At 37.6% G+C, this 22,697-nt stretch overlaps 1 protein-coding gene across 2 annotated transcripts in view; it reads right to left on the reverse strand.

Moving 5' to 3' along the window:
* LOC142397001 (myosin light chain kinase, smooth muscle-like) overlaps positions 1-22,697 on the reverse strand; it is a 124,058-nt gene that overhangs the window by 11,922 nt on the left and 89,439 nt on the right. The window contains exons 20-28 of one of the 2 annotated variants that reach the window (XM_075480389.1): positions 17,712-17,759; positions 17,364-17,491; positions 8,215-8,371; positions 6,904-7,094; positions 6,703-6,817; positions 1,719-1,757; positions 1,517-1,607; positions 1,225-1,428; positions 336-553 (exon numbers count right to left, since the gene is read on the reverse strand). In XM_075480389.1, coding sequence (XP_075336504.1) covers positions 336-553; positions 1,225-1,428; positions 1,517-1,607; positions 1,719-1,757; positions 6,703-6,817; positions 6,904-7,094; positions 8,215-8,371; positions 17,364-17,491; positions 17,712-17,759 — 1,191 coding nt within the window. The remainder of the gene's footprint in view (positions 1-335; positions 554-1,224; positions 1,429-1,516; positions 1,608-1,718; positions 1,758-6,702; positions 6,818-6,903; positions 7,095-8,214; positions 8,372-17,363; positions 17,492-17,711; positions 17,760-22,697) is intronic. The other variant, XM_075480390.1, reaches the window with a different exon arrangement.

Below are 22,697 nucleotides of genomic sequence, written 5' to 3' on the forward strand. Positions count from 1 at the left end.
TGGTTAGTTACAGTCAGTGGTTAGTTATAGTCAGTGGTTAGTAACAGTCAGTTACAGTTAGTAACAGTCAGTGATTAGTTACAGTCAGTGGTTAGTTATAGTCAGTGGTTAGTAACAGTCAGTTACAGTTAGTAACAGTCAGTGATTAGTTACAGTCAGTGGTTAGTTATAGTCAGTGGTTAGTTACAGTCAGTGCTATCTTCAAATAAATAACTGGTTTGTTGCAGAGTTAAGATTAAAGGTTATTTAAAGTGAATTGGTTATAGTCTGTGTTTGGTGACAGTTAGTTTCAGTGGGTAGTTAGTAACTTGGAGCGGTTACAGTGAGTGAGTTACCTAGTCGTCTGGCGAGGCCGAAGTCAATGAGTTTGATCTTGCCGCTGGTCTTGTTGATGCACATGATGTTCTCAGGTTTGAGGTCCAGGTGGACGATGCCCTGTTTGTGGATGAAGTTGACGCCGTCGATGATCTGCAGCATGTATTTGATCACCTCCCTCTCAGTCAGCTCAAAGTCCTCATCGATGATTCGCTCAAACAGCTCGCCGCCCGAGATCCTGCAGACACCATCCACTGTCTAAACCTGACTGGAATCAACACAACTCCTCCCAAGTCAACATTTAAAACTGTTCTGGAAAAGCTTTTCTCACAGTAAACAGACACCTCATCTTTTATCTTTGAGTCTCAGTTCATGCAGGTCAGAAAACCTGATTCCCTTCATCAAACCGTTAGAGTCTGGCTGCCGTTTCTATTTGCCTCCATTGTGACGTCTGTTGACTCGATAATGAAGCTGCAGATTAAAATGTTATCAGAGAAAACAAACCGACTGTAAACAGCTCTCTTCCTGTTCTCCGTCCAGCTTTTATCACTTTAGCAGATATTTGTCGTTTCCTTTCCAGGATAAACATGTTGAGGCACTCTGCAGATCCTCCCTGATGATGCCACAACCACACAATACAGACGATTAAAAGGAGAATATGTCTGGTATGAAAGTAGGTCCCTAATAACTGTGCGGCTTATTTATCTCTGTGGCTGCCTGAGCTCTAATGTTAGCTCAGAGGAAATGGCTGCCCATGAATTCCTCTCATAGTTGGCCAGAAAACTGTTTTTCTGCCATTTTTTGTTCTGTTTATGCATCTGAAGCTGCTCAGAGATCAGCAGCAGCTGGATGTTTTCTCCCTGCAGATCCGTGTTTGTGTCAGCGTGTCAGGGTGGACGAAGCACTTACATCTCCAGCACCATGACGATGTCAGACTTGCCCTCGAAGGCGTCCACGCACTGGACCAGTTTGGGGTGATGCAGGCTGTTCATGATGCCGATCTCCTGTCGGACGTTCTCCTTGTCCTTGGCAGTGTAGGTCTTGATGAACTTTCCCGCCCAAACCTTCTTCGTGGCCTTCTCCACCAGCTTGAAGACCTGACCAAACTTCCCTCTGAGACACAAACACAGCAAGCTTTACTTTCGCTTTAAGTTCACTGACCCGTGGGATCCAGACGGGGTGAGAGTGGGCGGAGCCTTACGTTCCCAGCCTCTCCTCCACGTCGTACAGCTCCTTCACTTTGGTGTCGGGGCGGATGGCCACGTCTCTGTACTCCGGCTCCCTCTCAGAGTCTGAAACAAACACAGTTGCTGCTGTTGGTCGGAGTCACAGAACCTGTTGTTGTTTGTTTGTTTGTTTGTTAGTTCATCAGAGGATGTAAACAGGAAGTTAGAGGCTCGTACCTTCGTCCTCCTCCTCTGCCTCAGCCTCTTCCTGGTTTTCTGTCAGATGGACCAAACAACAGCTGTTAGTTCAGTTAGTCGTTTCAGTTTGGGCTCATGACTCCAACTGCTCTGTGCGGCCCATTTGGGTTTACATGGTTCTGGTTTACAGGGTTCTGGTTCACATGGTTCTGGTTTACATGGTTCTGGTTTACAGGGTTCTGGTTCACATGGTTCTGGTTTACATGGTTCTGGTTCACATGGTTCTGGTTTACAGGGTTCTGGTTCACATGGTTCTGGTTTACAGGGTTCTGGTTTACATGGTTCTTGTTCACATGGTTCTGGTTTACATGGTTCTGGTTTACAGGGTTCTGGTTTACAGGGTTCTGGTTCACATGGTTCTGGTTTACATGGTTCTGGTTTACAGGGTTCTGGTTTACATGGTTCTGGTTTACAGGGTTCTGGTTCACATGGTTCTGGTTTACATGGTTCTGGTTTACAGGGTTCTGGTTCACATGGTTCTGGTTCACATGGTTCTGGTTTACATGGTTCTGGTTCACATGGTTCTGGTTTACATGGTTCTGGTTTACAGGGTTCTGGTTTACATGGTTCTGGTTCACATGGTTCTGGTTTACATGGTTCTGGTTCACATGGTTCTGGTTTACATGGTTCTGGTTCACATGGTTCTGGTTTACATGGTTCTGGTTTACAGGGTTCTGGTTTACATGGTTCTGGTTCACATGGTTCTGGTTTACATGGTTCTGGTTTACAGGGTTCTGGTTTACAGGGTTCTGGTTTACATGGTTCTGGTTCACATGGTTCTGGTTCACATGGTTCTGGTTTACATGGTTCTGGTTTACAGGGTTCTGGTTCACATGGTTCTGGTTTACAGGGTTCTGGTTTACATGGTTCTTGTTCACATGGTTCTGGTTTACAGGGCTCTGGTTTACATGGTTCTTGTTCACATGGTTCTGGTTTAGCAGATGAACTCAGGTGAGTGTGGGCTGGATGAACCAGATGTTGGGTTAGAAACATCAGGGAGCAGGTTGTAAAGACCAGCTCAGGGTTGTTCAAAACTGGTTCAAAACATACTTAGAGAACAGGAAGTACTTTGTGTCAAAAGGTAACTTTAAGCAGACAACAATCATATGTGGAGTTCCCCAAGGTTCCATCCTGGGACCTCTTCTGTTTAACATCTACATGCTCCCACTGGCACAGATTATAAAAAACAACAGAATAAACTACCACAGCTATGCAGATGACACGCAGATATATATTACAATGTCACCAGGAGACCGAGGCCCTGTACAGGCTCTTGGTAAATGCATTGAGGATATTAATGACTGGATGTGCCACAACTTTCTCCAGCTAAACAAAAACAAAACTGAGGTAATTGTCTTTGGAGCCAAAGAGAAACGATTACAGGTCACCACAGAGCTTCCATCTATACACCTAGAAACTACCAACCAGGCCAGAAATCTGGGTGTAGTGATGGACTCAGACCTAAATTTGGAAAAACACATTAAGGCAGTAACAAAGTCAGCCTACTATCACCTTAAGAATATATCAAGGTTAAAGAATCTGATGTGTCAGCAGGACCTGGAAAAACTAGTCCATGCATTCATCTTCAGTCGGCTTGATTACTGTAACAGCATCTTTACAGCTGAAACACTCGGTGTGTTTAAGTCCAGGTTGAAGACACACCTATTTTCAGCTGCGTTTGAATAAAGCTCAAAACTTAATCACATTTTAACTACTGATTTTATCTGATTATATCTATTATTCTTATTTCTTTCTTTTTTGTTTAAAATTTAAATCATGCTTTTTATTTCTACTGTTTTCATGTCTCTGTAAAGCACTTTGAATCACCTTGTTGTTGAATTGTGCTGTACAAATCAACTTGTCTCGTTAGATCCCAAGAACCTCGTTAGAACTCGAGAACCTCGGGGCAATCGGTGGCGTAGTGGGTTAAGCAGCCGCCCCATGTACAGAGGCTACAGTCCTCACTGCAGCGGGCCCCGGTTCCAGTCCCGCACTGAGCGGCCCTTTGCTGCGTGTCTTCCCCCTCTCTCTGCCCCCTGCTTCCTGTCTCTCTCTCCAAATGTCTGTCCATTAAAGGCATAAAAAGCCCCAAAAAATATTAAAAAAGAACCCGAGAACCGATACTCATTGTTTTTATAACTGCTAGCAATGCAACCATGACGCAACAAAACAAGCTAATTTAAGTTGTTTGTCTGATAACCGTACTGGTTAACCATGATGCAAAAAAAAAGTTGTTTTAAATTACAGGGCAACATTGTGGTCTTTCACCTGGACTGTAGAAATAAGTGACAAAAAAAAAGCTCCAGTGTTTGGTGACTTCTGTGGCCAAACGTTAATAGTTCAGGCCACAGATTCCACAAACACGTTTGCTTGTGTCGCAGTTCAAATTGACTCCGCTTTGCCTGAACACTGGTAGCGAAACCTTCCCTCAGCCGAATACCTCTGTTTACAAAACTGTTCTTCCTGAGTCTCTGCTTACTTGTTCCCGCCCTCCCAGGGTATGTGTGTTTGTGTGTGGCTGACTGGTCGCACTGAGAAAGACGCCAAAGATTGTTCTATTGTAGTTCCTCGTGATGGGGTGCTGCTGGTCCGAGTGCGTCTGTTCTGACATTTCCCCCCTAAAGTGTAAACACGTGAGTTACAGAACAAGATATTATCAAGATCATAACTGCCTTGAACAACTCCAAAGCTAAAGATGTTTATGGTCTTGATACTAACTTTCTAAAATTACACAAAGAGGTGCTTGCACCCCCACTCACGCACCTCATCAACTTATCTATAGAAAATTCCACTGTCCCTAAGGCATGGAAATTGGCCTCTGTTATTCCTGTATTTAAAGCAGGCGATAAAACTGATATGAACAATTATAGACCAATCAGCATTTTACCTGTCATTTAAAAAATGATTGAAAAATGGGTCTGTAAACAAATCATTGATTACCTCAGTAATAGTCGAACACCTCTACACCCAATGCAGTTTGGGTTTCGTCCTCACCATTCTACTGAGACTGCACTGGCCATGTTCATGGAAAAGAACAAATGCCACCTAGATAAAAATGGTTGTGTTGGGGCCGTCTTCTTGGACTTAAAAAGAGCATTTGATACTATTAACCATAAAGTATTATTATCAAAACTTATTCTTTTTAATTTTCTGCTAAATCTATAACTTGGTTCCAGTCATACTTGTCAAATAGAGAACAATATACGTCTGTGGATGGTTCTAGGTCCACCTTCATAAGTTGTCCAGTAGGGGTCCCCCAGGGGTCCATTCTGGGACCCCTTTTATTTTCTCTTTACATTAATGATTTACCTGAATACTGTCCACATGTTGATGTCCAGCTTTATGCTGATGACACAGTCATTTTCACCAAAGCCAAAGACCCTGCAGAAGCAGCACGTGTACTTTCTACATCTCTTACACAGATACAAACATGGCTAAACAGATCATGTCTCATATTGAATGCAAAAAAAACTGTCTGCATGTATCTGTCCAAGCAACCTTCCCGTCTTATGGCTCTGCCTGGTGTCACTTTAGGTACGGAAAAACTAGAAGTGGTCACAGATTTTAAATATCTAGGAGTCATTCTAGACTCCAATCTTTCTTTTAAAAAACATATAAAAATGATAACTAATAAAATTTAATTTCACCTTCATAATTTTAAGCACATTAGAGGTGCTATAGTGCTGCCCTGACATATTTACATGCAATGATTTTTTCTCACCTAAGTTATTGCATCACAAGCTGGACTATGGTGGGGTCTACCACACTCAAGCCAGTGGAGATTGTATTTAAAAAAGCACTCAAAATCTTAGATAAAAAAACTCTTTCTTACCACCATTGTAACATTTTAGATAAGTACAATCTACTGAGCTTTGACAATTTCTGTAAATTTTCTTACAGCTGCTTATTTTATAAAACTTTGCATGGCCTGGCGCCACCCTGTTTACAGGATTTTTTAAAATATCATCAGACACGGGTTACCCGAGCAGTGGCTAACAAAGATGTGGAGGTTCCTTTTAGGAAAACCGCTTTTAGCCATAATGCACTATCTCTTAAAGGCAGTGCATTATGGAACTCAATACCACTGCACATAAGGGAATGTCCCTCTTTAATCACCTTCAAGAGCCAGATTAAAACGTGGCTTCGAGCTCAACAAACATGTACACACCACGAGTTTGAACCCGCACACACGCATACACGCACATCACTAATACATAGCCCTACTTTGGGGTCTCTTTGTTTCTATTAACATGCTTATTGCTTTTGTGTTTGTACCATTTCTTTTGTTACTAACAGTGTTCTTGTTTGTAATGCTTGTCTTTGATTTTAATTTCTTTGCTCCACCAAGCCTGCCTATTTGGACACCAGATGGAAATGAGCATTTGTGCTAAAATCTGGCACATTTACATGTATGTACACTATGTATATGTTCATTAATGTGCAATGTCCTGAAAAATAAAAAAGTAAAGTAAAGTAAGTAAAGTAAAAAAGTAAAGTGAGTGTCGACGATTCTTACACGTCTTTGTGAAGTCACGTGACTGGAGCAGTGGGTGACATCTTATAAACTGTGCTTTCTTTGGAGGTGTGGAAGGATAAAAAAAAACATTTTGTGGTAATCTGGTTACTTAATTTGGTCTTTTGTAGATTATTTTTGTGTGTCGATGATAAAATTAAACAAAAAAGGTGGTTTTCACGATGAAAAAATAAAAAAAGAACCTGAGAACCTCGTTAGTGAAGCAGGAACTGAGATAAAGACGTAAAGTTGCTGCTTCATCTGTAAAACTGGAGCTGAGCAGAAGCACCAAACAGCTGTTTTCAGTCTGGTGAGAACGATAAATGAGGCGAGCTTAACGTCTTCTCCGTGTTTCTGGATAAAAAAACCTCGTTTCAGACAAACGTTCCAGCTCAGGAGCTGAGTGACGGACACCAGGAGCAGTTTGTGATCCAGTTCTGGGTTTCTCACCGTCATCGTCCACCAGTCCAACGGTCACCGGCGCAGACTCGGCGCTCGGCTCTCCCACGCCGTACATGTTCTCCGCCCGCACACGAAACTTGTACTGACGTTCTGGGAGAAGGTTCTGCAAACAGAGACACGGCGTTAGACCTACACAGGGTGAGGGTGGAGCAGCGGGGGGAGCAGCGGGGGGAGCAGCGGGGGGAGCACCTGCACGTTGTAGGAGGTGCTGTTGCAGGACACCAGGTGTCTCCACTGCGGCTCCACAGAGTCCCAGATCTCCAGGTTGTAGGACTGCACGGCGCTGCCTCCGTCGTAGGTCGGCCCGTACCAGGACAGCGTCAGGCAGGACCGCCGGATGTCCGAGGCTGCGGGGACCTTCGCTGGGGGGTCGGGTTTATCTGAGGAGGGGGAGGGACAGAGCTGAGAGCTGCTGATAGGAAACACTGACCCCTGCAGGCTTTGGTGCTCATTGCAGCCGAAACCTGCTGATCCAGGACAGCTGTTAGGACATATTTCTGTTCTTTTTTTATTTTCTTTCTCATCATTTAGTCATCATAAGTTTTTTATAATCCAATTAAATCTAATTAACTAAAATCCAAATGAGTCCAGTTCATACAGAACCATTAAAGGGATAGTTCGCCTCTTCTGACATGAAGCTGTGTAACATCCCATATCAGCAGCATCATTTCTGAACATCTTCTTACCCCCTGCTGCGTCCTGTGAGCAGAGTTCCAGCCTCGTTTTGGTGTTGATGAAGGTAGTCCGGCTAGTTGGCTGGGGTTTAAAAAATAAAGCCTTTTGCTTCTCAGAACAATATGCGTTCAACAGAGTAATACATTTGCATCACAAAATGGTTCTCCAGGAAAAAGTCAGACCTCACAATCTCTTGGCGCTATTTTCTCTCCCTTCGTATCACTGCCTGCTGTGCAGAGCGAGCAGCAAACAGCGTAACAGGCGCGGCTGTCGGCAGGCGGCAGCAGGCAGTGATACGAAGGGAGAGAAAATAGGGCCAAGAGATTGTGAGGTCTGACTTTTTCCTGGAGAACCATTTTGTGATGCAAATGTATTACTCTGTTGAACGCATATTGTTCTGAGAAGCAAAAGGCTTTATTTTTTAAACCCCAGCCAACTAGCCGGACTACCTTCATCAACACCAAAACGAGGCTGGAACTCTGCTCACAGGACGCAGCAGGGGGTAAGAAGATGTTCAGAAATGATGCTGCTGATATGGGATGTTACACAGCTTCATGTCAGAAGAGGCGAGCTGTCCCTTTAATGAGGCGAACTGTCCCTTTAAGAGGCGAACTGTCCCTTTAAAGCAGAATCGTAGCTCAGGAGACCAGCAGGTTGCACTGAAACTTCTCTTTGATCCTTCGGTTATCTGCGACCTGACGGAGCTCTCGGGACGTTCTTTCTGTTTCTGGGGGACTCATTTAGAATAAACTCGTGATGAAAAGCAGACGAACAGAACCAACTGCTGGATTCAGTTTGAGTCCAGATGCTGCAGATGTTTCTTACCCACGACGGTGAGGTTGAGGGCGGCCTGTCGGAAGCCGTAGCTGCTCCTCAGCTCGATGGTGTAGCAGCCGCAGTGGTCCTGCTGCCCGCTGCTGATGGTCAGTTTACTGCTGCTGTCGCTGCTCTCGATGGAGACGTCGGCCGAGGCCTCCTGGATCTGAACCAGAACCAGAACCGGTCACCAACATGCTTCATGTGGTCAACGTAAGATCTGCTTCCTCATGTGATCCACGCTCAGAGCTCTGAGTGTGCTGCTCAGCATTAAATCAGACACTTTAACTGTTTATAACGTGTTCAAACAGCTATTTATGTGTTCAAACAGCTGTTTATAACGTGTTCAAACAGCTGTTTATAACACGTTCAAACAGCCGTTTATAACGTGTTCAAACAGCTGTTTATAACATGTTCAAACAGCTGTTTATAACATGTTCAAACATATATTTATGTGTTCAAACAGCTGTTTATTACATGTTCAAATAGCTGTTTATAACACGTTCAAACAGCCGTTTATAACGTGTTCAAACAGCTGTTTATAACATGTTCAAACAGATATTTATGTGTTCAAACAGCTGTTTATTACATGTTCAAACAGCTGTTTATAACACGTTCAAACAGCCGTTTATAACACGTTCAAACAGCCGTTTATAACGTGTTCAAACAGCTGTTTATAACATGTTCAAACAGCTGTTTCTAACATGTTCAAACAGCCGTTTATAACATGTTCAAACAGCTGTTTGTAACATGTTCAAACAGCCGTTTATAACGTGTTCAAACAGCTGTTTACAACATGTTCAAACAGATATTTATGTGTTCAAACAGCTGTTTATAACATGTTCAAACAGCTGTTTATAACATGTTCAAACAGCCGTTTATAACATGTTCAAACAGCCGTTTATAACGTGTTCAAACAGCTGTTTATAACATGTTCAAACAGCTGTTTCTAACATGTTCAAACAGCCGTTTATAACGTGTTCAAACAGCTGTTTATAACATGTTCAAACAGCTGTTTATAACATGTTCAAACAGCCGTTTATAACATGTTCAAACAGCCGTTTATAACGTGTTCAAACAGCCGTTTATAACGTGTTCAAACAGCCGTTCATAACATGTTCAAACAACCGTTTATAACATGTTCAAACAGCCGTTCATAACATGTTCAAACAGCTGTTTATAACATGTTCAAACAGCTGTTTATAACATGTTAAAACAGTCGTTTATAACGTGTTCAAACAGCTGTTTCTAACATGTTCAAACAGCCGTTTATAACGTGTTCAAACAGCTGTTTATAACATGTTCAAACAGATATTTATGTGTTCAAACAGCTGTTTATTACATGTTCAAACAGCCGTTTATAACGTGTTCAAACAGCCGTTTATAACATGTTCAAACAACCGTTTATAACGTGTTCAAACAGCTGTTTATAACATGTTCAAACAGATATTTATGTGTTCAAACAGCTGTTTATTACATGTTCAAACAGCCGTTTATAACATGTTCAAACAGCTGTTTATAACGTGTTCAAACAGCTGTTTATAACATGTTCAAACAGCCGTTTATAACGTGTTCAAACAGCTGTTTATAACATGTTCAAACAGCTGTTTCTAACATGTTCAAACAGCCGTTTATAACGTGTTCAAACAGCTGTTTATAACATGTTCAAACAGCTGTTTATAACATGTTCAAACAGCCGTTTATAACATGTTCAAACAGCCGTTTATAACGTGTTCAAACAGCCGTTTATAACGTGTTCAAACAGCCGTTCATAACATGTTCAAACAACCGTTTATAACATGTTCAAACAGCCGTTCATAACATGTTCAAACAGCTGTTTATAACATGTTCAAACAGCTGTTTATAACATGTTAAAACAGTCGTTTATAACGTGTTCAAACAGCTGTTTCTAACATGTTCAAACAGCCGTTTATAACGTGTTCAAACAGCTGTTTATAACATGTTCAAACAGATATTTATGTGTTCAAACAGCTGTTTATTACATGTTCAAACAGCCGTTTATAACGTGTTCAAACAGCCGTTTATAACATGTTCAAACAACCGTTTATAACGTGTTCAAACAGCTGTTTATAACATGTTCAAACAGATATTTATGTGTTCAAACAGCTGTTTATTACATGTTCAAACAGCCGTTTATAACATGTTCAAACAGCTGTTTATAACGTGTTCAAACAGCTGTTTATAACATGTTAAAACAGCTGTTTATAACATGTTCAAACAGATATTTATGTGTTCAAACAGCCGTTTATAACATGTTCAAACAGCCGTTTATAACATGTTCAAACAGCCGTTTATAACGTGTTCAAACAGCTGTTTATAACATGTTCAAACAGCTGTTTATAACATGTTCAAACAGCTGTTTATAACATGTTCAAACAGCCGTTTATAAGTGTTCAAACAGCCGTTTATAACGTGTTCAAACAGCTGTTTATAACATGTTCAAACAGCTGTTTATAACATGTTCAAACAGCCGTTTATAAGTGTTCAAACAGCCGTTTATAACGTGTTCAAACAGCTGTTTATAACATGTTCAAACAGCTGTTTCTAACATGTTCAAACAGCCGTTTATAACGTGTTCAAACAGCTGTTTATAACATGTTCAAACAGCTGTTTATAACATGTTCAAACAGCCGTTTATAACATGTTCAAACAGCCGTTTATAACGTGTTCAAACAGCCGTTTATAACGTGTTCAAACAGCCGTTCATAACATGTTCAAACAACCGTTTATAACATGTTCAAACAGCCGTTCATAACATGTTCAAACAGCTGTTTATAACATGTTCAAACAGCTGTTTATAACATGTTAAAACAGTCGTTTATAACGTGTTCAAACAGCTGTTTCTAACATGTTCAAACAGCCGTTTATAACGTGTTCAAACAGCTGTTTATAACATGTTCAAACAGATATTTATGTGTTCAAACAGCTGTTTATTACATGTTCAAACAGCCGTTTATAACGTGTTCAAACAGCCGTTTATAACATGTTCAAACAACCGTTTATAACGTGTTCAAACAGCTGTTTATAACATGTTCAAACAGATATTTATGTGTTCAAACAGCTGTTTATTACATGTTCAAACAGCCGTTTATAACATGTTCAAACAGCTGTTTATAACGTGTTCAAACAGCTGTTTATAACATGTTAAAACAGCTGTTTATAACATGTTCAAACAGATATTTATGTGTTCAAACAGCCGTTTATAACATGTTCAAACAGCCGTTTATAACATGTTCAAACAGCCGTTTATAACGTGTTCAAACAGCTGTTTATAACATGTTCAAACAGATATTTATGTGTTCAAACAGCTGTTTATAACATGTTCAAACAGCCGTTTATAACATGTTCAAACAGCCGTTTATAACGTGTTCAAACAGCCGTTTATAACATGTTCAAACAGCCGTTTATAACATGTTCAAACAGCCGTTTATAACATGTTCAAACAGCCGTTTATAACATGTTCAAACAGCTGTTTATAACATGTTCAAACAGATATTTATGTGTTCAAACAGCTGTTTATTACATGTTCAAACAGCTGTTTATAACACGTTCAAACAGCCGTTTATAACGTGTTCAAACAGCTGTTTATAACATGTTCAAACAGCTGTTTATAACATGTTCAAACAGCCGTTTATAACATGTTCAAACAGCCGTTTATAACATGTTCAAACAGCTGTTTATAACATGTTCAAACAGCCGTTTATAACATGTTCAAACAGCCGTTTATAACATGTTAAAACAGTCGTTTATAACGTGTTCAAACAGCCGTTTATAACATGTTCAAACAGCCGTTTATAACATGTTCAAACAGCTGTTTATAACATGTTCAAACAGCCGTTTATAACATGTTCAAACAGCCGTTTATAACATGTTCAAACAGCTGTTTATAACATGTTAAAACAGTCGTTTATAACGTGTTCAAACAGCTGTTTATAACATGTTCAAACAGATATTTATGTGTTCAAACAGCCGTTTATAACATGTTCAAACAGCCGTTTATAACATGTTCAAACAGCCGTTTATAACGTGTTCAAACAGCCGTTTATAACATGTTCAAACAGCCGTTTATAACATGTTCAAACAGCCGTTTATAACATGTTCAAACAGCCGTTTATAACATGTTCAAACAGCTGTTTATAACATGTTCAAACAGCCGTTTATAACATGTTCAAACAGCCGTTTATAACATGTTAAAACAGTCGTTTATAACGTGTTCAAACAGCCGTTTATAACATGTTCAAACAGCCGTTTATAACATGTTCAAACAGCTGTTTATAACATGTTCAAACAGCCGTTTATAACATGTTCAAACAGCCGTTTATAACATGTTCAAACAGCTGTTTATAACATGTTAAAACAGTCGTTTATAACGTGTTCAAACAGCTGTTTATAACATGTTCAAACAGATATTTATGTGTTCAAACAGCCGTTTATAACATGTTCAAACAGCCGTTTATAACATGTTCAAACAGCCGTTTATAACGTGTTCAAACAGCCGTTTATAACATGTTCAAACAGCCGTTTATAACATGTTCAAACAGCTGTTTATAACATGTTCAAACAGCTGTTTATAACACGTTCAAACAGCTGTTTATAACATGTTCAAACAGCCGTTTATAACGTGTTCAAACAGCCGTTTATAACGTGTTCAAACAGCCGTTTATAACATGTTCGAACAGCTGTTTATAACATGTTCAAACAGCCGTTTATAACGTGTTCAAACAGCCGTTTATAACGTGTTCAAACAGCCGTTTATAACTCGTTCAAACAGCTGTTTATAACATGTTCAAAAAGCCGTTTATAACATGTTCAAACAGCTGTTTATAACGTGTTCAAACAGCTGTTTATAACACGTTCAAACAGCCGTTTATAACATGTTCAAACAGCTGTTTATAACGTTTTCAAACAGCCGTTTATAACTCGTTCAAACAGCCGTTTATAACATGTTCAAACAGCCGTTTATAACATGTTCAAACAGCCGTTTATAACATGTTCAAACAGCCGTTTATAACATGTTCAAACAGCTGTTTATAACATGTTCAAACAGCTGTTTATAACACGTTCAAACAGCTGTTTATAACATGTTCAAACAGCCGTTTATAACATGTTCAAACAGCCGTTTATAACGTGTTCGAACAGCCGTTTATAACATGTTCGAACAGCCGTTTATAACGTGTTCAAACAGCCGTTTATAACGTGTTCAAACAGCCGTTTATAACATGTTCAAACAGCCGTTTATAACGTGTTCAAACAGCCGTTTATAACGTGTTCAAACAGCCGTTTATAACATGTTCAAACAGCCGTTTATAACTCGTTCAAACAGCTGTTTCTAACATGTTCAAAAAGCCGTTTATAACATGTTCAAACAGCTGTTTATAACGTGTTCAAACAGCTGTTTATAACATGTTCAAAAAGCCGTTTATAACATGTTCAAACAGCTGTTTATAACGTGTTGAAACAGCTGTTTATTCATGTTCAAACAGCCGTTTATAACATGTTCAAACAGCCGTTTATAACGTGTTCAAACAGCCGTTTATAACATGTTCAAACAGCTGTTTATAACATGTTCAAACAGCCGTTTATAACATGTTCAAACAGCCGTTTATAACATGTTCAAACAGCCGTTTATAACTCGTTCAAACAGCTGTTTATAACATGTTCAAAAAGCCGTTTATAACATGTTCAAACAGCTGTTTATAACATGTTCAAACAGCCGTTTATAACATGTTCAAACAGCTGTTTATAACATGTTCAAACAGCCGTTTATAACATGTTCAAAAAGCTGTTTATAACATGTTCAAACAGCTGTTTATAACGTGTTCAAACAGCTGTTTATAACATGTTCAAAAAGCCGTTTATAACATGTTCAAACAGCTGTTTATAACGTGTTCAAACAGCTGTTTATAACATGTTCAAAAAGCCGTTTATAACGTGTTCAAACAGCTGTTTATAACATGTTCAAACAGCCGTTTATAACATGTTCAAACAGCCGTTTATAACATGTTCAAACAGCCGTTTATAACTCGTTCAAACAGCTGTTTATAACATGTTCAAAAAGCCGTTTATAACATGTTCAAACAGCTGTTTATAACGTGTTCAAACAGCTGTTTATAACATGTTCAAAAAGCCGTTTATAACATGTTCAAACAGCTGTTTATAACATGTTCAAAAAGCCGTTTATAACGTGTTGAAACAGCTGTTTATTCATGTTCAAACAGCCGTTTATAACATGTTCAAACAGCCGTTTATAACATGTTCAAACAGCCGTTTATAACATGTTCAAACAGCCGTTTATAACATGTTCAAACAGCCGTTTATAACGTGTTCAAACAGCCGTTTATAACATGTTCAAACAGCCGTTTATAACATGTTCAAACAGCCGTTTATAAGTGTTCAAACAGCTGTTTATAACATGTTCAAACAGCCGTTTATAACGTGTTCAAACAGCCGTTTATAACATGTTCAAACAGCCGTTTATAACGTGTTCAAACAGCTGTTTATAACATGTTCAAACAGATATTTATGTGTTCAAACAGCTGTTTATTACATGTTCAAACAGCCGTTTATAACATGTTCAAACAGCTGTTTATAACGTGTTCAAACAGCTGTTTATAACATGTTCAAACAGCCGTTTATAACGTGTTCAAACAGCTGTTTATAACATGTTCAAACAGATATTTATGTGTTCAAACAGCTGTTTATTACATGTTCAAACAGCTGTTTATAACACGTTCAAACAGCCGTTTATAACGTGTTCAAACAGCTGTTTATAACATGTTCAAACAGCTGTTTATAACATGTTAAAACAGTCGTTTATAACGTGTTCAAACAGCTGTTTATAACATGTTCAAACAGATATTTATGTGTTCAAACAGCCGTTTATAACATGTTCAAACAGCCGTTTATAACATGTTCAAACAGCTGTTTATAACATGTTCAAACAGCCGTTTATAACATGTTCAAACAGCCGTTTATAACATGTTCAAACAGCTGTTTATAACATGTTCAAACAGCTGTTTATAACATGTTCAAACAGCCGTTTATAACATGTTCAAACAGCCGTTTATAACATGTTCAAACAGCTGTTTATTCATGTTCAAACAGCTGTTTATAACATGTTCGAACAGCTGTTTATAACATGTTCAAAAAGCCGTTTATAACATGTTCAAACAGCTGTTTATAACGTGTTCAAACAGCCGTTTATAACATGTTCGAACAGCTGTTTATAACATGTTCAAACAGCCGTTTATAACGTGTTCAAACAGCCGTTTATAACGTGTTCAAACAGCCGTTTATAACTCGTTCAAACAGCTGTTTATAACATGTTCAAAAAGCCGTTTATAACATGTTCAAACAGCTGTTTATAACGTGTTCAAACAGCTGTTTATAACACGTTCAAACAGCCGTTTATAACATGTTCAAACAGCTGTTTATAACGTTTTCAAACAGCCGTTTATAACTCGTTCAAACAGCTGTTTATAACATGTTCAAACAGCCGTTTATAACGTTTTCAAACAGCCGTTTATAACTCGTTCAAACAGCCGTTTATAACATGTTCAAACAGCCGTTTATAACATGTTCAAACAGCCGTTTATAACATGTTCAAACAGCTGTTTATAACATGTTCAAACAGCTGTTTATAACATGTTCAAACAGCCGTTTATAACGTGTTCAAACAGCCGTTTATAACGTGTTCAAACAGCCGTTTATAACGTGTTCAAACAGCCGTTTATAACGTTTTCAAACAGCCGTTTATAACGTTTTCAAACAGCCGTTTATAACGTGTTCAAACAGCCGTTTATAACGTGTTCAAACAGCCGTTTATAACTCGTTCAAACAGCTGTTTCTAACATGTTCAAACAGCTGTTTATAACACGTTCAAACAGCTGTTTATAACATGTTCAAACAGCCGTTTATAACATGTTCAAACAGCCGTTTATAACATGTTCAAACAGCTGTTTATTCATGTTCAAACAGCTGTTTATAACATGTTCGAACAGCTGTTTATAACATGTTCAAACAGCCGTTTATAACGTGTTCAAACAGCCGTTTATAACGTGTTCAAACAGCCGTTTATAACTCGTTCAAACAGCTGTTTATAACACGTTCAAACAGCCGTTTATAACATGTTCAAACAGCTGTTTATAACGTTTTCAAACAGCCGTTTATAACTCGTTCAAACAGCTGTTTATAACATGTTCAAACAGCCGTTTATAACATGTTCAAACAGCCGTTTATAACGTTTTCAAACAGCCGTTTATAACGTGTTCAAACAGCCGTTTATAACACGTTCAAACAGCCGTTTATAACTCGTTCAAACAGCCGTTTATAACATGTTCAAACAGCTGTTTATAACGTTTTCAAACAGCCGTTTATAACACGTTCAAACAGCCGTTTATAACATGTTCAAACAGCTGTTTATAACGTTTTCAAACAGCCGTTTATAACTCGTTCAAACAGCTGTTTATAACATGTTCAAACAGCCGTTTATAACATGTTCAAACAGCTGTTTATAACACGTTCAAACAGCTGTTTATAACATGTTCAAACAGCCGTTTATAACATGTTCAAACAGCCGTTTATAACATGTTCAAACAGCTGTTTATAACATGTTCAAACAGCCGTTTATAACATGTTCAAACAGCCGTTCATAACATGTTCAAACAGCCGTTCATAACATGTTCAAACAGCTGTTTATAACATGTTCAAACAGCCGTTTATAACATGTTCAAACAGCCGTTTATAACATGTTCAAACAGCTGTTTATAACATGTTCAAACAGCCGTTTATAACATGTTCAAACAGCTGTTTATAACATGTTCAAACAGCTGTTTATAACATGTTCAAACAGCTGTTTATAACATGTTCAAACAGCTGTTTATAACATGTTCAAACAGCTGTTTATAACATGTTCAAACAGCCGTTTATAACATGTTCAAACAGCCGTTTATAACATGTTCAAACAGCCGTTTATAACATGTTCAAACAGCCGTTTATAACATGTTCAAACAGCCGTTTATAACATGTTCAAACAGCTGTTTATAACATGTTCAAACAGCTGTTTATAACATGTTCAAATGTTCATCAAACAGAGCTGCTTCCCCAATAATCAGTGACCACAGGTGTGTGTTTCTCACTGGTTTCCTGAACTTCAACCAGGTGCAGGTGATGGGCGGAGCTCCAGAGAACCTGCAGAGGATCTCCACCTTCTCCCCCGCCAGGATCTTCATGTCCTCTGGGAACTGCAGGATCTGAGGAGGCAGAGCTGGACACAACCCCCCATCATCAATAACCAGAGATCAGTACTGCAGCTGGGTCTCAGCACCAGACTTCATGTCACTTTTTTAAGATTTAAGGCTCTTTCTTCTGGTTTCCACACAGGTCACCTGCAGGTGTTCAGTCCAGGCTTCCTGCCTGATAAACACACAGCTGTACCGGACAGATGTTGGAGATGGAAACAGATAAGAGCTGCAGGTGCAGCTTACCTTGTTTGGGGGGAGTCTTTGGAGTGGGCTTCTTTATTCGGGCTTCACCTGATGGAAACAAACACACCAGAGAGTCAGAAGCCTGGATCAGAGCTGTGATGATGGTGGTTCAGGACAGTTTGATGCTTTAATGCTCAGTTTAATGCTCAGTTTAATGCTCAGTTTAATGCTCAGTTTATTGCTCAGTTTATTGCTCAGTTTATTGCTCAGTTTAATGCTCAGTTTATTGCTCAGTTTGATGCTTTATTGCTCAGTTTATTGCTCAGTTTATTGCTCAGTTTGATGCTTTAATGCTTTAATGCTTTAATGCTCAGTTTAATGCTTTAATGCTCAGTTTGATGCTTTAATGCTCAGTTTAATGCTCAGTTTAATGCTCAGTTTAATGCTCAGTTTATTGCTCAGTTTAATGCTCAGTTTGATGCTTTATTGCTCAGTTTATTGCTCAGTTTATTGCTCAGTTTGATGCTTTAATGCTTTAATGCTTTAATGCTCAGTTTAATGCTTTAATGCTCAGTTTGATGCTTTAATGCTCAGTTTAATGCTCAGTTTATTGCTCAGTTTAATGCTCAGTTTAATGCTCAGGTTAATGCTCAGTTTAATGCTCAGTTTAATGCTTTAATGCTCAGTTTAATGCTCAGTTTAATGCTCAGGTTAATGCTTAGTTTAATGCTCAGTTTAATGCTTTAATGCTCAGTTTAATGCTCAGTTTAATGCTCAGTTTAATGCTCAGTTTAATGCTCAGTTTAATGCTCAGGTTAATGCTCAGTTTAATGCTCAGTTTAATGCTCAGTTTAATGCTCAGTTTAATGCTCAGTTTAATGCTCAGGTTAATGCTCAGTTTAATGCTTTAATGCTCAGTTTAATGCTCAGTTTAATGCTTTAATGCTCAGTTTAATGCTCAGTTTAATGCTCAGTTTAATGCTCAGGTTAATGCTCAGTTTAATGCTCAGTTTAATGCTTTAATGCTCAGTTTAATGCTCAGTTTAATGCTCAGTTTAATGCTCAGTTTAATGCTCAGTTTAATGCTCAGTTTAATGCTCAGTTTAATGCTCAGTTTAATGCTTTAATGCTCAGTTTAATGCTCAGTTTAATGCTCAGTTTAATGCTTTAATGCTCAGTTTAATGCTTAGTTTAATGCTCAGTTTAATGCTTTAATGCTCAGGTTAATGCTCAGGTTAATGCTCAGTTTAATGCTTTAATGCTCAGTTTAATGCTCAGTTTAATGCTCAGTTTAATGCTCAGTTTAATGCTTTAATGCTCAGTTTAATGCTTAGTTTAATGCTCAGTTTAATGCTTTAATGCTCAGTTTAATGCTTAGTTTAATGCTCAGTTTAATGCTTTAATGCTCAGTTTAATGCTTAGTTTAATGCTCAGTTTAATGCTTTAATGCTCAGTTTAATGCTCAGTTTAATGCTCAGTTTAATGCTCAGTTTATTGCTCAGTTTAATGCTTAGTTTAATGCTCAGTTTAATGCTCAGTTTAATGCTCAGTTTAATGCTTAGTTTAATGCTCAGTTTAATGCTTTAATGCTCAGTTTAATGCTTTAATGCTCAGTTTAATGCTCAGTTTAATGCTTTAATGCTCAGTTTAATGCTCAGTTTAATGCTTTAATGCTCAGTTTAATGCTTTAATGCTCAGTTTAATGCTTTAATGCTCAGTTTAATGCTTTAATGCTCAGTTTAATGCTCAGTTTAATGCTCAGTTTAATGCTCAGTTTAATGCTCAGTTTAATGCTCAGTTTAATGCTCAGTTTAATGCTCAGTTTAATGCTTTAATGCTCAGTTTAATGCTTAGTTTAATGCTCAGTTTAATGCTTTAATGCTCAGTTTAATGCTTAGTTTAATGCTCAGTTTAATGCTTTAATGCTCAGTTTAATGCTCAGTTTAATGCTCAGTTTAATGCTTTAATGCTCAGTTTAATGCTTAGTTTAATGCTCAGTTTAATGCTTTAATGCTCAGTTTAATGCTTAGTTTAATGCTCAGTTTAATGCTTTAATGCTCAGTTTAATGCTCAGTTTAATGCTCAGTTTAATGCTTTAATGCTTAGTTTAATGCTCAGTTTAATGCTCAGTTTAATGCTCAGTTTAATGCTCAGGTTAATGCTCAGTTTAATGCTTTAATGCTCAGTTTAATGCTCAGTTTAATGCTCAGTTTAATGCTTTAATGCTCAGTTTAATGCTCAGGTTAATGCTCAGTTTAATGCTTTAATGCTCAGTTTAATGCTTTAATGCTCAGTTTAATGCTTTAATGCTCAGTTTAATGCTCAGTTTAATGCTCAGTTTAATAATCAGTTTAATGCTCAGTTTAATGCTCAGTTTAATGCTCAGTTTAATGCTTTAATGCTCAGTTTAATGCTCAGTTTAATGCTCAGTTTAATGCTTTAATGCTCAGTTTAATGCTCAGTTTAATGCTCAGTTTAATGCTCAGTTTAATGCTCAGTTTAATGCTCAGTTTAATGCTCAGTTTAATGCTCAGTTTAATGCTCAGTTTAATGCTTTAATGCTCAGTTTAATGCTCAGTTTAATGCTCAGTTTAATGCTCAGTTTAATGCTTTAATGCTCAGTTTAATGCTCAGTTTAATGCTCAGTTTAATGCTTTAATGCTCAGTTTAATGCTCAGTTTAATGCTTTAATGCTCAGTTTAATGCTCAGTTTAATGCTCAGTTTAATGCTCAGTTTAATGCTCAGTTTAATGCTCAGTTTAATGCTCAGTTTAATGCTCAGTTTAATGCTCAGTTTAATGCTCAGTTTAATGCTCAGTTTAATGCTCAGTTTAATGCTTTAATGCTCAGTTTAATGCTCAGTTTAATGCTCAGTTTAATGCTCAGTTTAATGCTCAGTTTAATGCTCAGTTTAATGCTTTAATGCTCAGTTTAATGCTTTAATGCTCAGTTTAATGCTCAGTTTAATGCTTAGTTTAATGCTCAGTTTAATGCTCAGTTTAATGCTCAGTTTAATGCTCAGTTTAATGCTTTAATGCTCAGTTTAATGCTCAGTTTAATGCTCAGGTTAATGCTCAGTTTAATGCTCAGTTTAATGCTCAGGTTAATGCTCAGTTTAATGCTCAGTTTAATGCTCAGTTTAATGCTCAGTTTAATGCTTTAATGCTCAGTTTAATGCTCAGTTTAATGCTTTAATGCTCAGTTTAATGCTCAGTTTAATGCTTAGTTTAATGCTCAGTTTAATGCTTAGTTTAATGCTCAGTTTAATGCTCAGTTTATTGCTCAGTTTAATGCTCAGGTTAATGCTCAGTTTAATGCTTTAATGCTCAGTTTAATGCTCAGTTTAATGCTCAGTTTAATGCTTTAATGCTCAGTTTAATGCTCAGTTTAATGCTCAGTTTAATGCTCAGTTTAATGCTCAGTTTAATGCTCAGTTTAATGCTCAGTTTAATGCTCAGTTTAATGCTCAGTTTAATGCTTTAATGCTCAGTTTAATGCTCAGTTTAATGCTCAGTTTAATGCTCAGTTTAATGCTCAGTTTAATGCTCAGTTTAATGCTCAGTTTAATGCTCAGTTTAATGCTCAGTTTAATGCTTAGTTTAATGCTCAGTTTAATGCTTAGTTTAATGCTCAGTTTAATGCTCAGTTTAATGCTCAGTTTAATGCTCAGTTTAATGCTTAGTTTAATGCTCAGTTTAATGCTTAGTTTAATGCTCAGTTTAATGCTTAGTTTAATGCTCAGTTTAATGCTCAGTTTAATGCTCAGTTTAATGCTCAGTTTAATGCTTAGTTTAATGCTCAGTTTAATGCTTTAATGCTCAGTTTAATGCTCAGTTTAATGCTCAGTTTAATGCTCAGTTTAATGCTCAGTTTAATGCTTTAATGCTCAGTTTAATGCTCAGTTTATTGCTCAGTTTAATGCTCAGTTTAATGCTTTAATGCTCAGTTTAATGCTCAGTTTAATGCTCAGTTTATTGCTCAGTTTAATGCTCAGTTTAATGCTTTAATGCTTAGTTTAATGCTTAGTTTAATGCTCAGTTTAATGCTCAGTTTAATGCTCAGTTTATTGCTCAGTTTAATGCTCAGTTTAATGCTCAGTTTAATGCTTAGTTTAATGCTTAGTTTAATGCTCAGTTTAATGCTCAGTTTAATGCTCAGTTTAATGCTCAGTTTATTGCTCAGTTTAATGCTCAGTTTAATGCTTTAATGCTCAGTTTAATGCTCAGTTTAATGCTTAGTTTAATGCTCAGTTTAATGCTCAATTTAATGCTCAGTTTAATGCTTTAATGCTCAGTTTAATGCTCAGTTTAATGCTCAGTTTAATGCTCAGTTTAATGCTCAGTTTAATGCTCAATTTAATGCTCAGTTTAATGCTTTAATGCTCAGTTTAATGCTTTAATGCTCAGTTTAATGCTCAGTTTAATGCTCAGTTTAATGCTTTAATGCTCAGTTTAATGCTCAGTTTAATGCTCAGTTTAATGCTCAGTTTAATGCTCAATTTAATGCTCAGTTTAATGCTTTAATGCTCAGTTTAATGCTCAGTTTAATGCTCAGTTTAATGCTCAATTTAATGCTCAGTTTAATGCTTTAATGCTCAGTTTAATGCTTTAATGCTCAGTTTAATGCTCAGTTTAATGCTCAGTTTAATGCTCAGTTTAATGCTCAGTTTAATGCTCAGTTTAATGCTCAATTTAATGCTCAGTTTAATGCTTTAATGCTCAGTTTAATGCTCAGTTTAATGCTCAGTTTAATGCTCAATTTAATATTCAGTTTAATGCTTTAATGCTCAGTTTAATGCTCAGTTTAATGCTCAGTTTAATGCTCAATTTAATGCTCAGTTTAATGCTTTAATGCTCAGTTTAATGCTTTAATGCTCAATTTAATGCTCAGTTTAATGCTTTAATGCTCAGTTTAATGCTCAGTTTAATGCTCAGTTTAATGCTCAATTTAATGCTCAGTTTAATGCTTTAATGCTCAGTTTAATGCTTTAATGCTCAGTTTAATGCTTAGTTTAATGCTCAGTTTAATGCTCAATTTAATGCTCAG

The sequence above is a fragment of the Odontesthes bonariensis genome, chromosome 12 (assembly GCF_027942865.1).
Source record: "Odontesthes bonariensis isolate fOdoBon6 chromosome 12, fOdoBon6.hap1, whole genome shotgun sequence".
Taxonomy (NCBI): domain Eukaryota; kingdom Metazoa; phylum Chordata; class Actinopteri; order Atheriniformes; family Atherinopsidae; genus Odontesthes; species Odontesthes bonariensis.